Source organism: Pundamilia nyererei, unplaced genomic scaffold (genome assembly GCF_000239375.1).
Source record: "Pundamilia nyererei isolate P.nyererei 1_Seehausen unplaced genomic scaffold, PunNye1.0 scaffold00424, whole genome shotgun sequence".
In the NCBI taxonomy this organism is placed as follows: domain Eukaryota; kingdom Metazoa; phylum Chordata; class Actinopteri; order Cichliformes; family Cichlidae; genus Pundamilia; species Pundamilia nyererei.
Window position 1 is genome coordinate 227,071 of NW_005187825.1, and position 14,548 is coordinate 241,618.

The 14,548-nt window shown below is 46.5% G+C and overlaps 1 protein-coding gene across 3 annotated transcripts in view; it reads left to right on the forward strand.

Moving 5' to 3' along the window:
- The first annotated feature begins 551 nt into the window (after positions 1-551).
- Positions 552-14,548, forward strand: part of pex6 (peroxisomal biogenesis factor 6) — a 21,091-nt gene continuing 7,094 nt past the window's right edge. For 2 of the 3 annotated variants that reach the window (XM_005753382.1, XM_005753383.1), the window contains exons 1-15: positions 552-1,133; positions 1,670-2,275; positions 3,353-3,522; positions 3,611-3,694; positions 4,398-4,503; positions 6,291-6,412; positions 6,557-6,662; positions 6,805-7,007; positions 7,290-7,476; positions 7,748-7,824; positions 8,518-8,635; positions 9,090-9,295; positions 9,396-9,457; positions 9,844-9,952; positions 11,166-11,282. In XM_005753382.1, the coding sequence (XP_005753439.1) occupies positions 612-1,133; positions 1,670-2,275; positions 3,353-3,522; positions 3,611-3,694; positions 4,398-4,503; positions 6,291-6,412; positions 6,557-6,662; positions 6,805-7,007; positions 7,290-7,476; positions 7,748-7,824; positions 8,518-8,635; positions 9,090-9,295; positions 9,396-9,457; positions 9,844-9,952; positions 11,166-11,282 (2,795 nt within the window). In that variant the 5' untranslated portion in view covers positions 552-611. Of the gene's footprint in view, positions 1,134-1,669; positions 2,276-3,352; positions 3,523-3,610; positions 3,695-4,397; positions 4,504-6,290; positions 6,413-6,556; positions 6,663-6,804; positions 7,008-7,289; positions 7,477-7,747; positions 7,825-8,517; positions 8,636-9,089; positions 9,296-9,395; positions 9,458-9,843; positions 9,953-11,165; positions 11,283-11,718; positions 12,801-14,548 lie in introns of those variants that run through there. The other variant, XM_005753384.1, reaches the window with a different exon arrangement.

Consider the following 14,548-nt stretch of genomic DNA (forward strand, 5'->3'; position numbering starts at 1 on the left):
TTTGTGTTGTGTGTCAGAACAATGAGGCGACTGCTGTCTCCAGGTAGAAACAGCAGTGACACAGGCAGAAATATTTGGAGTGGCACAAATAATTTGTGTGGCGTCTTATTTAATGCAGAACAGCTGATGGTTCTGTAAATAGTTTGACATGGTTAAAAAAGGTAAATGGCTGCAAATAACTTTGTTGTTTGCAAAACTTGTGCATATGATTTTAAAACTGACAATTTATATTTGCATTTAAAGTTATGAAAAACATGTTTGTGGTTGTTACAGTAACAAATATAACTTTTTCTACTCATTTTTTTTGTTTTTTGTCTGATTTTAGATCAATTGTGTTAATACAGTATGTCAAAATGAAAACATAACTGTAAATTCAGTTACTAACTCAGTTACTTTTTTGAAGAAGTAACTAGTAGGCTAACTATAATTAATTACTTTTTCAAAGTAACTTGCCCAACACTGGGCAGTACATCGTTAGATGTAATGAAAAGAAACGAAAACCCGAGCATCGAGCTCGTCCTCAGGTTCTCTTGTAGTTCCTCTACTCGTCCGCTGGGTCGCAGTATTGAGACGGAACGAAGAAGAAGCAGAGGGACCGAAGAAGATTAGTTATGGCGGTTCAGGTTGAGCTGAGTTATTTGGAGACTTTCCCGTCTCACCTCAGTCCTCTGGATGTTTTGATGTTAAAACCACACTTGGACCGTGTCTTCCTAAATGACACGGATCCGCCGACCGTCCTCTTCACTCCTCAGGGGCCTCAGAGCTCCGGCAGGACGGGCATTTTACTGCGTGTTCAGCAAACTAACGAAGAAGAGACGGCCGACGGAGTGACCTGTCCTACAGCCAACACGGAGTCAGCGCCACGGGTTCGGCTCTTTGCCAGCCGGCTCTTCCTGCGGCACCACGGGCTCCAGCAGTTCAGAGGTACCGGAACCGTCCGAGCTGTGGAGCCCGTCAGCCTGGACAGAGTCGTAGTTGGAGCCCGCAGCAGGCAGAGCCTCCGCCTGGCTGGATCGGAGCAGTTCACCGACAGGTTGCTGGAACTCTGCCGCCCGGGACATTGGCTGCTGGCTCGGCAAGGAGACCCGCTGCTGCTCCCCCGACATACAATCCTGGGAGAAGACCCAGGACAGGTGATGTTCAGAGTCAGATCGATTTAGAATCCCACCGTGAAGAAAAGCTGTAAACATCATTTCTGTTTTCAACTGATAATGTTTGTTTTAGCTAGCAACAAACGTGCCCGTGTTTATGTTACTTCCACAGTGCATGTTAGCCTAACGTGCTTTATGTTTGACTCGTGTTGTGATGCTTGTTGCTTTAGATTCACACGTCATGTTAGTAAGAAGAGGATGGAAAAGGCCCTTTATTTACTTACACGTGTAAATGTTAGAATTATGGTGAAATCATTTTGATCTCGCCCGCCCTTTAATATTTTAAACACAATGCGCTCATCTGGATCTTTGATAGTCTGATGTTTATGTGGCAGCTGAAGACAAAGACGCATGTTATTTGTTTTGTTCAAAGCTCTAAATTCAGCGATTCACTGATTCTAATAATCGCAGTGAATCATTTTCCACTGAGCAGCTTCTTGTTACAGCTCTGAAATAAATATATGATGGAGGTATGAGAATACAGACTGATTTGCTTCTGTTTTCTGTTCATGGTGCAGCATCAGCTGTTGGAGCTGCTGGTGCTGGAGTGCAGTCCTGTAAAACAGGGCAGGATCACAGCTGATACCTCTCTGGTTCTGACAGATTGCTGGGATTCAGTCACCCCCCCACCCTGCAGGCCACTCAGACTCTGTGTGTCAGACTTTGCTCATTACGCTGATGGCCTTTGTGCTGGCCCATGTCTGCTTGATAACAGGAGCGTGCTGGATTCTGGGTTCCCAGGTGTCCCGTGTCCACTGCTATGCAGAGTGGAAGTTCGGGTAATGGACACCCAGCGATGGCTCGAGCTCAAAGAACAATATGGGGTAGCCGTGGACCTGCACAGCTGTGTGTTTGTGACCAAACAGCTGCTTCTCAGACTGGGGCTTTTCAACCAGGAGTGGGTACGGCTGTCGAAGCTCGGCGAATCCAGAGGACCCACAGGAGAGGGCGATGTCACGGGGGGCATCTGCAGAGAGAGGCTGGTCTCTGTGGTGGTGATGGATCTGCTACCAAGTCCAGAACTACAGAGCCATGACGACCTGGGCCTCATATCACCTCCTCTGTGGTTCAACATGACTGGAGGAGAAGTGATCCCTGTAAACAGCTTTATGCTCAGGATGAAGGTGCTTCAACACACTCTGCAAACATTTCAGTAAACGAGCAACTGTAACCAGATAACAGATTAGCCAGCCATCTGCACAGTGGGCGTTTTGTGCTGTGGGTGGACTGCACCTGGTGGCAGTCGTCCTTGCTCTGCTCTGTAGCCTCGATGAGCAAACTAGTTGAATGTAGAGAAGCTCACAGCGAGTCTTCAGAGCAGAAGAAATGTCACCAGCTGCAGCCAAGGAGTGCATTGCTGTGAGGAGGTAGTTAAATCATGTCAGGAACACAACACCTAAACAGTAAGCCCATACACTAATCCAAGACTGAGAGAGCCAGGCTGACTTTCAGAGTAAGTGCACGGTAACTCCCAGTAAATCAGTTTTATTCTTGGTTGCCCCGTCGTCACACGTCTGTGCCCACGGGCCCGTTGTTCTCGAATTGGTCCGCACTTTAGAAAAAAGTAGGTAAGAGTATGAACCAATCAGGGTTTGCTTCCTGTCATTAACCTTTTGCTCACCCTTACCAGACATGGGCCACAAACAGTATGTTCGACTTGGAAACGTGTTTGGAAAACTATAAGCACAGCCACCAGCTGGATGCAGCAGAGTCGGATAAATAAACTACTGCACAGCTGTGAGCAAGTCTGTTTCTTCACATACATTCGAATATCAGGTTTTTAAATGACTTTACATTTTTAACGCTCAGCGGGTGCTCACAGAGGAATCAGCTGTCTGACGGACTGCATTAGTGCCAGTGTTCACCAGTCGCTCTTTTTGTACAGGTCTGATTGATGATCCATTAATCTGGAAGAGTTTCTTCTATTCCAGGATTCCAAATTCATTCAAATAAAGTGTCAGTGCAACAGGAAAAAACTGTCGCCAGCAGGCATTGTATATTTGTTGAAGACTCATATTTGATCAGTTAAACGATTTTGATCCTTCTTCTTAAAGTTATCCAGGGTTGTGCACTTCACACCATAAATATCCTGAATTTGAACCCAGGACCTTCTCGCTGTGAAGCAAAAAAAAAAAGGTTTCATCCCATCAGCAAACCTTCAGTGTTTGGTTTTTTTGTTTCTGTCTCTCGTCTGGTCTCAGAGGTGGGACCCCCCTCCTCCACAACCCAGTGGTTGTCGCTCTGACACGTTCTGCCGCTCGGCTTCTCCACCGTATGCCAGCGAGCTCCACATCCAGCTGGTCACCTCTCCATCCTACAACAACCTGGGCTGCTATGACAACCTGCTGGCTCAACATTTCTGCACGCCCAGGTTGACTGATGCATCCAAACAGTGTCCTTAACATGTAGAAAGAAAGCAGCACTGTTTTACTCCAGCAGTTTGTCTGGGCTCGTTTCAGGCTGGTGTCACCAGGAGACGTTCTGACCGTTCCAGCTGGAAACCATCCAGACCTGCTCGAGACCCCCCCTGAAGGGATCCACAGGTGCCGCTTATTACTGGTTAATAAGACAAGTCTTTATGCTCATTACCTAAATCAGATCAGTGTTTCTTAGGAGCACTTGTTTTGTTCAAGATAAAAACTTTTGAAAAAATAATTCAAACATTTTAATAAATGAAATATCAGACGAGGTTTCTCAGAGAATACTGTTAAATGTCAGAACATTGGTGGTTGGGTTCATTTACATTTATAGAGAAGCAAATTGAGCCTAATAGATCAAAAACCACTCTCAGGCTGTAAGTTTCTAAATTAATGTTGGAATCATCCACAATAATCATTTTGTCTGAGCTGAGCTCTAAACAATAGGCCGAAAAATCCTGAGAAATCAGATAAATTCAATTGAATTCTGAATTCTCGTCGACACACAGGCTGAGGAGCAGGAGTGGCTGCAATCTCCTACTACAGCTTATTAAGCAACCAGAGACCCAGACTGTTAATGTGTGGATTCGTTTAGGCCATCATAATCATCAGATTGCTGTAAGAGTAAATCAACAAAGCTCAGAAGAGAGAAAACTAATGTTTAAAAATCCACATTTAACTGTTTTATTCTTTGGTGCAGTGGAGGATGCTGTGTGTTCTTTGGAGGGCACCAGAGACGCTGCAGTTAGAAACTGTTTACTGCCGTAGCTAATGCACTGCATCACTGTCTGACTGTTCAGTGAAAAATGTGTCCTCTGAACGTCTTCAGGTGTCCGGTGCTGTTCTTCAGGGTGCAGAAGGTATGCTCATCTGCAGGAAGAGAAGAAGGAGGAGGAGCTTACTTGGCCAGCAGACAGCGTACCTCGCTCTATGTGGTGAACAGTGACCGCTAACCTCAGTCATTCTTCTTTATTTCATTTCCTCTGTGCGCTCCAAACATGCGGTATGTTGTTGGATCCAGAGACTTTGATTTTGGCCTCATCTGACCAGACCAGTGTTTCACAGGCTCGTCTAAATGTTCTTCAGCAAGCTTAAAACACGCTTTGTCTGCAGCTATGGAGTCCTGCGTGGTAAGCGCACATGCAGGTCAGGGTGGTTGAGTGCACTGATGCACCTGCTGGTCCTAAGCCTTTCTGTAGCTCTGCACATGTCGGCCCCTCGGACAACTCTCAGTAATTCTTTTCACTCTGTCTGAAATCCTGAGGGCAGCAGCTGGTCGAGGCCAGTTCACGGGGAGCTGATGTTCTGGTCTCCAGCAGTTTAGAAATTCTTCTGTAAGCGATGCCATCAGTATGTTTGCAACAATAAGGCTGTGAAGTATGATTGTTTCTTGTGTGACACTTTGGTAATGACACACCTTTTTATAGGCTATCAGTTGGGACTGAACCCGCTGATATGTGCACTGAGTGTTGCTTTCTGATTACTGATCGGGTTCAGCTGGCGCCTGTTTGCAGCTCCCTTTCTTCATGTGTTCAGTACTGTGTCCCTGTGGCATTTCATCATTTATGGACGTCTATGGTTTGATTTCTTTGCATGTGTGGATTTAATTAGTAGTTGTCGACATTTGTTGAAAATTTCATGCAGCAGCACTTCTACACATCCGTTTAGTTGGTGATGTGTTCAACACTTATTTTGGATACGCTGCCAGTGAAACTGGGTTACTGGTGTTCATGAATGATTGTGTGACTACTGGTTCAAGTAGCATTCATGGGTGGCTGTAGCTCAGGAGGTGTAGGGCAGGTCGTCTACTGATCGGAAAGTTGGTGGTTCAATCCCTGGCTCCACAAAGTATCCTCGGGCAAGATACTAACCCCACGTTGCTCCCCGATGATTGGAGTGTGGATGTAGTTAGAAAGCACTCAGTTTAGAGTGAATGGGTGTGATTGTGTGAATGCGGCGTGTTGTATTTGAGGACTCCGGGAGAGTAGAAAAGCGCTCTATAAGAATCCATCTGTGTACCATTTGATTTGATTTGATTGAATCTTTATTTTGAACATGTTGAAAAAGTACAACAAAATAGAATTAAAAGAATTCATTTTGAAGTGCACAGGGTTGGACTGTCTGCTCAGATGCAGCTGAATGCTGTGAAGCTGGTGAATACCTCAGTGTAACACATCCTGTAAAAGCTTTCTTCTGATATGGTTTAGTGACCATGTCAGCCAGCTGATCTCAATGCTTTACTTAAACCGTTGAATAAACCCATTTTTAGCTCACTGGGTTGGAGTCCAACCCGCTTCCCTCCCTGTGTCCCTGCCTTCCTGTCTGTCCAATGAAGGCTTTTCCCAAAGTGTCAGACAGCAGCTTAGCTGTGTCTGAGGGCGCTAGCTCAGGGGAGCCCTGACTCACAATAGATGCACTTTTTCTTTATTTGATCTCATTTCCATCTTCAGTGTTTTGTTGGCATGTTTCCTGTCTTTGTAGTTTTTCTTTCCTTCTCATTTTGTTATTATTTTTGCCCCTCGTTCGTGTGTGTGTCTTTCACGTCCTCTGTGCCTGCACTGCCTTATCTCGGGGGTAACAGGGTTGCAGGCACTGTTGATTTATCACAGCGAGTAAATGAGACTGTTTGTTTGCAGGGATCCTGCTCACAGTGCAGTCTTTTCTAAATCTAAGCTGTTGTTAGTCAGCGTTGTTGCTCTGACAGCTTCCCCCATCTCCTCAGGGAACATCTATAAACAGCCCCGTCCCATGTTCTCTCGTGGAGGGAGCAGCTCTGTCTCCTCCAGGCCTTAACAAGACTGTGGAGCTCCTCATCGACACCATCCTGCCTCACCTGCAGCACAGGTAACCGACCTGTCTGCTCCGATTTACAACATCAGGCAGTGAAAAATACAACTCAATAGGACCTGAGCTTGAAGTTCACATAAACAAACCTAGTTCAGTAACATGATGGCACACTGCTGATGTTGGCTGCATGTCTGCTCGCAGCAGCTCTCTGTCTGGTTGCACGGTCCTCCTTCACGGTGCTGCAGGAAGTGGAAAGATGGCAGCAGTGAGGGCAGCAAGTGGCAGACTAAACCTCCACCTGCTGAAGGTACAACAGCTGTGCTCAAGGTTTAGAGTGATAAGATAATTAGACACCAGCACATTCTTCATGATTCCTCTCTGCAGGAGAATATTTTGTCTTTAAATAAAAGGCAACGTATTGTTTGGCTGCTGTTGTTCCTCGTTTGCAGGTAGACTGTGTGAGCCTGTGCGCTGACAGTCCTGCAGCCTCTGAGGTAAAGCTGGCGTCAGTGTTTCAGAGGGCCGAGGCCCTGCAGCCCTGCGTTCTGCTGCTCAGGAACCTGCAGCTCGTCCTCAGATCACGAGGGGCTGCCGAGAGCGACTGCAGGGTCCAGGCAAAGCTCTGCCAGCTGCTCAGCTGCGCCCCCACCAGGTCAGTGACTGCCTCTAACCCTCATTCAATACACTGGTCTAGCTCATCGACGAGTAGGTGATCATGTTGATGAAATGAGCTTTCCTTTTATTACCTCCCCTACCTGTAAACCACGCACCACTACAGGAGCGCAGAGTATGACTCGGCGCCACACCAACAGCTGCACTTTCACTCGGCTCTGCTTCCGAGCAGCAGAGACTTGAAGTGTTTTTAGTCAAACTGGAAGTCTCCTGTGTGAGCCACGGCTCAGAATATAATCAAATGTCTCTGGTTATCTTTCAGTGTGGTGATGGTGGCAACTGTCTGCAAAGTTCGAGATTTGCCTGCAGGCATCATGGCAGCGTTTGTCCATCAGGTAGCAATAGAGAGTCCAACTGAAGAGCAGCGGCGTGCCATGCTGTCCAGCCTGAGCAGAGACCTGCACTTAGGGAAGGACGTCAACTTGGAGAACCTCTCCAGACTCACCACAGTGAGTAATGACATCGACTCTACTCACACCACCACTGGGGCAGAATGAACTGTTAAAGCTCAGGCGTTCAGGTGACAACATGTTAGGCAGCTGTGTTGGTCCAAATCTGTAAAGCTACTCTGGGGGAGGCTTCAGGTTGTTTCTAACCATGAAGCCAAAAAGCTTCTTCTAGCTGCTCCCGTGTTGCCACAGCTGGCTGGATTTGGATGCTGGTTGCCCTTCCCGAGTGTGGTTCCTGTTTCAGTCCACATGTTCTTCCTCTGCTCCACAGGGTTTCGTGTTGGGGGACCTCAGTGCTTTGCTGGTTGAGGCTGGTAGAGCTGCCTACAGGAGGTTGATCCACAGCTGGTGAGAATAACTACGTCTTACAGGACAAGATTACCTTCTAGTCCAGATCAAATGTGTCATACTTCATCACCTGTAGTCTATAACCGAGTCTCTGAAACATGTTGGTTTTGAAGGTTGTGGTCCTGGAAACAGCGAGGTGGTGGGGTATTTAAACGCTGAAGCTCGGTGCTCTCAGCTTCTTGGTTTTTGTGTCTGAAGCTCTAATTCAGTATGGAAAGCTTGAATGCTCCCCTCTCAGGTCTCGACTGAACATCCTTCTGCCTCCTGGAAAAAGGTGTAGACCGGGGTGGGGGACTCCAGGCGTCGAGGGCCGCAGGTTTTAGATCTCACCCTGGGTCAACACACCTGAATCACATGATTAGTTCATTGCCAGGCCTCTGGAGAACTTGAGGACATGCTGAGGACACCGGCTCTCGAGGCCTGGAGTTCCCCACCCCTGGTGTAGAACCCTCAGAGAGCTTCTTCTCCACAGCACCATATCTCCCTCACCCCTGCATACCTCGTGCTTAAAGAACTGTGGAGACAACAGTTGGTACAGTGCTGCTTTGTAAATTTTTGCCTCTTACGTATCCTGTTGTCTGTGTCTTAAATACGGCTGTTCTATGCTGTAGGTTACCGCCCACTGTTGTTGTGTGAATACTTGATCGTCTCACTGAACAGCCTGTAGTTCCGTCTTTATTGTTGTTTGTGCAGTGGTGCTCGGCAGCAGGAGGATCTGTGCTCCAGCGGAGTGACCATCCTGAACCAGGACTTCACCTCTGCTCTGGAGATCCTGCAGGACACCCTGTCCAAGGCCATCGGAGCCCCGAAGGTGACCAAAGACTAAAAGACCGTTATATTTCCATTTTTGCTGTCGTTGTTGTTAGCGCCCCTAATAAGGCCACACACACAAGTTGTTGTGCATGAATGGTTGTCTGTGGCAGACTGTGGTGGAGTCGACCAAAGCGGCGGAATAACCTTTACTCCGTTTTTAGAAATTCAAGTCCATGTTTGGAAAAATGAACTGACACAACAGGCAGTGATCTTTGTTTGTGTAAACATAATATTCATTATTTACAAAAAAGTGAATATAACAGTAAAGACTTCTGTGTGTCATCGGGTTGTTTGTTTACAGTGAGAGTGGAGAGTTGTGTTTAAGTCACTCCTGTTGTATAGACACACACACACACACCTCATGTGTCACAGGTGCAGCTTAATAAATTGGAAAGAAGCAGCTGTTTCTTGTTTCACCACGTTGTTGTCCTTTGTGTCCGTGTTGTGAGTAGATACCTAATGTGCGCTGGGAGGATGTCGGCGGTCTCCAGCATGTGAAGAAGGAGATCCTAGACACGGTTCAGCTTCCTTTGCAGTGTTCTCAGCTCTTGTCTCTGGATCTGAACCGGACTGGAATCCTGCTGTGTGGACCACCAGGGACAGGAAAGACTCTGTTGGCCAAAGCTGTGGCTACTGAGTGCTCCATGACTTTCCTCAGGTAGATTTCGTTCCACTTCATAGGAACGAAACAGGCAGAAAGGCGTCACGCTGAAAAGAATCAGCAATTGTTCACTGACACTGTTACTTCTGTCTTTTAGTGTCAAAGGTCCAGAGCTCATCAACATGTACGTGGGTCAGAGTGAAGAAAACATCAGAGAAGGTGTTTCTTAGTCTTTACATTCAACCATATTTGTTTTGGTAATGTTGTTAGTTTCAAGCTAACGTCTGAGACTGAAAACTCACTGAGTTACTATAAAGCCACATTATTGTTTGTCTTGGAACACTGTTTCATTTTAACATGGCAGAGTGCCTGGACAGTGCCGCTCCTTCTTTAAGCCATTACCGAAAAAATTGAAGTTTATTTTTTTAAAATGGCTCACTTTAAAAAACAAACAAACTGTCGTCTCTTCCTGTTTGTTCTTTTTTGTTTTGCTGCATTTACAGTGAATAATATTCTTGTTCCCAGAAACGTATCACCCAGAGTTAAATTGGAACACATTTTTAAGTAAATGTTATATTTTTGTACGTGATGTGGATTGCCATCAGTTTTCCACAGAGCACGCTCAGCAGCTCCCTGCGTCATCTTCTTTGACGAGCTAGACTCTCTGGCTCCCAGCAGAGGGCGCAGTGGAGACTCTGGAGGGGTGATGGACAGGTGTGTGCACGCCTTCATTTTTATTTTGTTTGATTATTTATAATATTTGTTGTTTCTGATTTTTCTTTTTTTTTTTTTGTTCAAAAGAAATGAATCTTTTTCATTATTGGGAGGCACTCTATGGCACCTTGACTGAGAGATAGTACTGCCACGATTGGTCGACTAGTCACGATTACGTCGGCTATCAAAATCGTCGACGACTGATTCAATAGTCGACGCGTCGTTTGAAGCTTTGTAAGATCACAAAAGCAGGAATGAGTAGTAGGATTTAAGAGTGTAATAACGGACTGAAACAGAAGATGGCAGCACTGCATGTACAAGGATGCCAGCTGCCGTTAAACCCCGAAGAAGAAGAAACTGTGTCCCAGAATTAATAGCGCAGCCCAGCTCAGTTTCCAACAATGGCGGCAGCTAGTTAGCTTTAACATTACTCTTATTATTCTTTCTGGGTCACAAAATAAACGTTTAACATATTTTCAGGGAGAATGTAGCTGTGTAAACCTCAAATATCTGCTCAGTTTATCAGGACACCGCATATTTTCAAAAGCACTCCGACGTTTTCGGAGACGTCTGTTACCCACTAGCTCGATAGCTAGCCGGGGGCTAGGCTAACTAGAGCCGTGAGAACACCGGCTCTAGTGACACCGGCTGTTTTCAAACCCATCGCCGTCTTTCGCTACTCAGGTTAAACATGATATATGAGTCACTTAGATAACTTAAAATGTTATTGTTTGGCTTTTTTTAGTATTTTATTTGTTCCTGAGTAAATCGGTTTGGCTGAGATTAAAGTTATAGTTTTTACACAGCTGAATAAACTTCAAGCAGACAGCTGATTATCAGAAGTGTGAGATGCTCCAGAGTTTACTCCGGTGTCCTGTTATATTTGAGATAGCAAGGAGTTTATTAAACTTCACCGAAACAATCTGCAAACTTCATCAAAATGTAATAAACTATCATCTTGTCTTTATTGTTAGTTAGCACAGACCTTAAACACTTAAAGCTGTCAGCTAATGATAGTTATATAAGAGCAGATGCTGCTGGTGCAATAAGCTGTACGTTTTACGTCCAACGGATGATGATCTGATTAGTTGACTAATCGCAAAAATAATCGGTGACTATCAAAACAATCGTTTGTGGCAGCCCTACTGAGAGACATAATTTACTGTGCTCAGCTCTTGTACCATCGATAAATTTTACTTGCCTTCTTGTACAGAGTTGTGTCTCAGCTGTTGGCTGAGCTTGATGCGCTGCACTCATCTGGTGGGGTTTTTGTAATCGGAGCCACAAATCGTCCAGACCTGCTGGACCAGTCACTGCTCAGACCTGGCAGGTCAGCGCTCTCACTCACTCACACACAGTTATGTTTACATCACTTCACAGGGTGTTGTGCTGGCTCCAAAAACAAATCAGTTCTTAATGAACCACAGAATTACCTTGCTGCTTAGTTGATGAGTTTTTGTTTGCAATTCCTAGATTCAAGACTTCTTCAATAAAGCAATTCTGGTTCCCTTTCAGTGGTTTCACTCGGCACAACACATAAGCATCCTCCCCCTTCTATTTAGCTCTGTTGTCTGCCGCCTTGAAGTTAGCTTAACTGCCCCTGTTGGTGTTGGCCTCCAATGCACAGTTGGTGCATAGGATGCCCGTGGAGCGATAAGTTCGAGTTTTCCTTAGCGTTTTGGAATGGACACCAAATCAAAGCAAGCAAGGCAGAAATCTTCTGTTTGCCCCTGTCCTCAGGGGTGCGGTTTCTCTTTGCACGACAGGGACCAGCACGATGCGTGCCCCGTCTGCCTTGAGATTGTCCACGCTATGAGAGCATTGATGGAGCCGAAGCCTGTTATTTTGTCACTAGCTCCGGCGCTCGAGGCTGGAAAGACAGGTGGTGTTTGTGGGGAAAGTGCTGGGACATACGGTTGTCGCACTCCATGACCCTCTCCAATCTGAGTCTGGGGCCCCGGCTTCATCCGAGTCATGAGCTCCGTCACTATGTTCCGGATGTACCAGGAGCTCAGATTGCTGTTTCCTGATGACAGCCCGCTGGGACCTCACCCTGCGAGTCTTGAACAAATATTTACAAAGGTACAAGTTGAAGATGCTAACAATCAGCTTTTGAATGCAGTCGGCCTGGAAGATTGTTTCAAACCAACTGATCTAATAGATGCTTATTTTCATGTGGCTATACACCCGAACCACAGGCAGTTTCTGAGGTTGGATTCGAGGGCGTAGGCTATGAATACCTAGCGCTGCCATTCCGGTTGTCTCTCGCTCCTCGCACTTTCACAAAATGTGCCGAGGCAGCATTGGCATTCCTCAGAGAGGGAGGCATTTGCATCTTAGCTTATGTAGATGACTGGGCTCTTGTAGCTTGCTCCAGAGAGTAGGTGGCGACACAGCTGCCTCTGGTTCTGTCAAATATTCAGGCACTGGGTTTCTCTGTGAACTTTCAAAGAGCTTGCTAGTTCAGAGTCAGCACATTTCTGTCCTCGGTTTGGAAATATGCTTGCTTTCCAGCTGTGCACGTTTGTCAGCTGCATTTCATTGCTGATTTACTCTATGATCACTGTAGTGCCACTTGAATTGTTTCAGTGCTGCATCTTGCATGCTAGCTCTTGGTCCTGTAGGGAGCCGGGGTGCTGCATCAGGGTGTTGTTTCACAAGGTGGTGTCCACAGATGCTTCCCTAAGGGGGTGGGGAGCACTGTGTGAGGGCACATCAGTGAGAGGGATCTGGACCACAGCCCAGTGTGATCTGTGCATCAACCACTAAGAGCTGCTAGCAGTGTTCTTGGCTCTCAAGCATTTTAATTCAATTCAATTTTATTTACACAGCGCCAAATCACAACAACAGTCTCCTCAAGGCGCTTTATATTGTAAGGTAGACCCTACAATAATACATACAGAGAAAAACCCAACAATCATATGAGCCCCTATGAGCAGCACTTTGGTGACAGTGGGAAGGAAAAACTCCCTTTTAACAGGAAGAAACCTCCAGCAGAACCAGGCTCAGGGAGGGGTGGGGCCATCTGCTGCGACCGGCAGATGGCCGGTGATGATATGCATAAATGGGAGCTCATTTCTGTCCAGTTCTGAGGGGCCAGCATGTCCTAGTCAGTGCAAACAAATCAACAGAGGTCTCTTACATAAACAGGGAGGGAGGAAGACGCTCCCTTCCCCTGTTGAATCTGTCTTATTCTCTACTGTTATGGTGCAGTGTTCGTTTTATGTCTTTGAGAGCCGCTTATGTTATGGGCCATTTGAACCTGGGGCCAGACCTTCTCTCCACAGGGGGTCCTCTGGTGAGGGAATGGAGGTTCCACCCTTTTGATAGTGGCCCAGATTTGGGATCTGTTTGGCAAGGCGCAAATTGCACCAATCATTTTGCCTCCAGGGTAAACACTCACTGCCCCCTGTTCTTCTCCTTAATTGACCACATTGCACCCTTGGGCATGGACGTGCAAGCGCACCAATGGCCAGACGTGCTCCTGTATGCATTCCTCTCAGTGGCAATGATATCTCCAGTTCTAGAGAGAGCCTCACCAGTGTCTTTCTCTGATTCTAGTGGCCCCTTGGTGGCCCACAAGGTCATGGTATGCAGAGATACTGTAATTGGTCTGCTGGCAGTGAGTCCTTGGCAGCTTCCTCTCCACAGGGACCTCCTCTCACCTGTGATTCACCCACACCCGGATCTGTGGTGCCTTCATGCTTACCTGGTCAATCTTGATTGCTACCGCAGCGTCCACTAGAGGCTGGTACCCTCACAAATAGCAGGCCTTGGAGCGATGTTGCTGAGACTGCCACACTCTCCAATTCCAGTGCTCTGTTGTGGATGTGTTGACATTCCTGCAGGAGCTGCTGGATGAGGCCCTTTCATTTTCTACAGTTAAGGTTTATTTAGTAGCTATATCTGCTTGTCATATTGACTTTGACAGGGTGACACCAGGTGCACATGCCCTCGCCATACGTTCTTTAAAAGGGGTTTGCCAGCTGAGACCTGTGGTTAGGTTAATCTGCTCTTATTGCACCTACTGCTCTTGCACTTCTGATTAGATGCAGAATTTATTTCGATACCCTGTATTTGTACATGTGTCATGACAATAAAGTTTAAGTACAGTGTCCCTGCAGGGGACTTGTCTTTGGTGCTGGAGCGCCCCCTTTTTTGAACCCATTAGGTCTTGGATATGAAATATTATATAATATGCTTCTCGCTTTGGCAAAGCGAGTGGGTGACCTTCATCGTCTGCCTGTGCATCCCTCCTGCACACAGTTCTCTCCTGATTGTGCCCGAATGCTGCCCATTTTCCCACGGTCATTCCTGCAGCTTCTAGCTCTATGGACATTGAGTGGCTGAGCTTTTGCTCCCCTCCTCTTGCGTCTGAGGAGCAGAGAAGGATGCTTTCTTTTTGTCCGGTGCGTGTGCTATGTACCTACATTTGGTCCACTCAAAACATGCGTTAATGTGACCAGTGTTTGTCTGCTTCGCTAAGGGGGGCTCTGTCTAAACCAGAGGTGGGACCAAGTCATTGTTTTGCAAGTCTCAAGTCTTTATCCTCAAGTCTCAAGTCAAGTCTCAAGTAATGTCAGGCAAGTCAGAGTC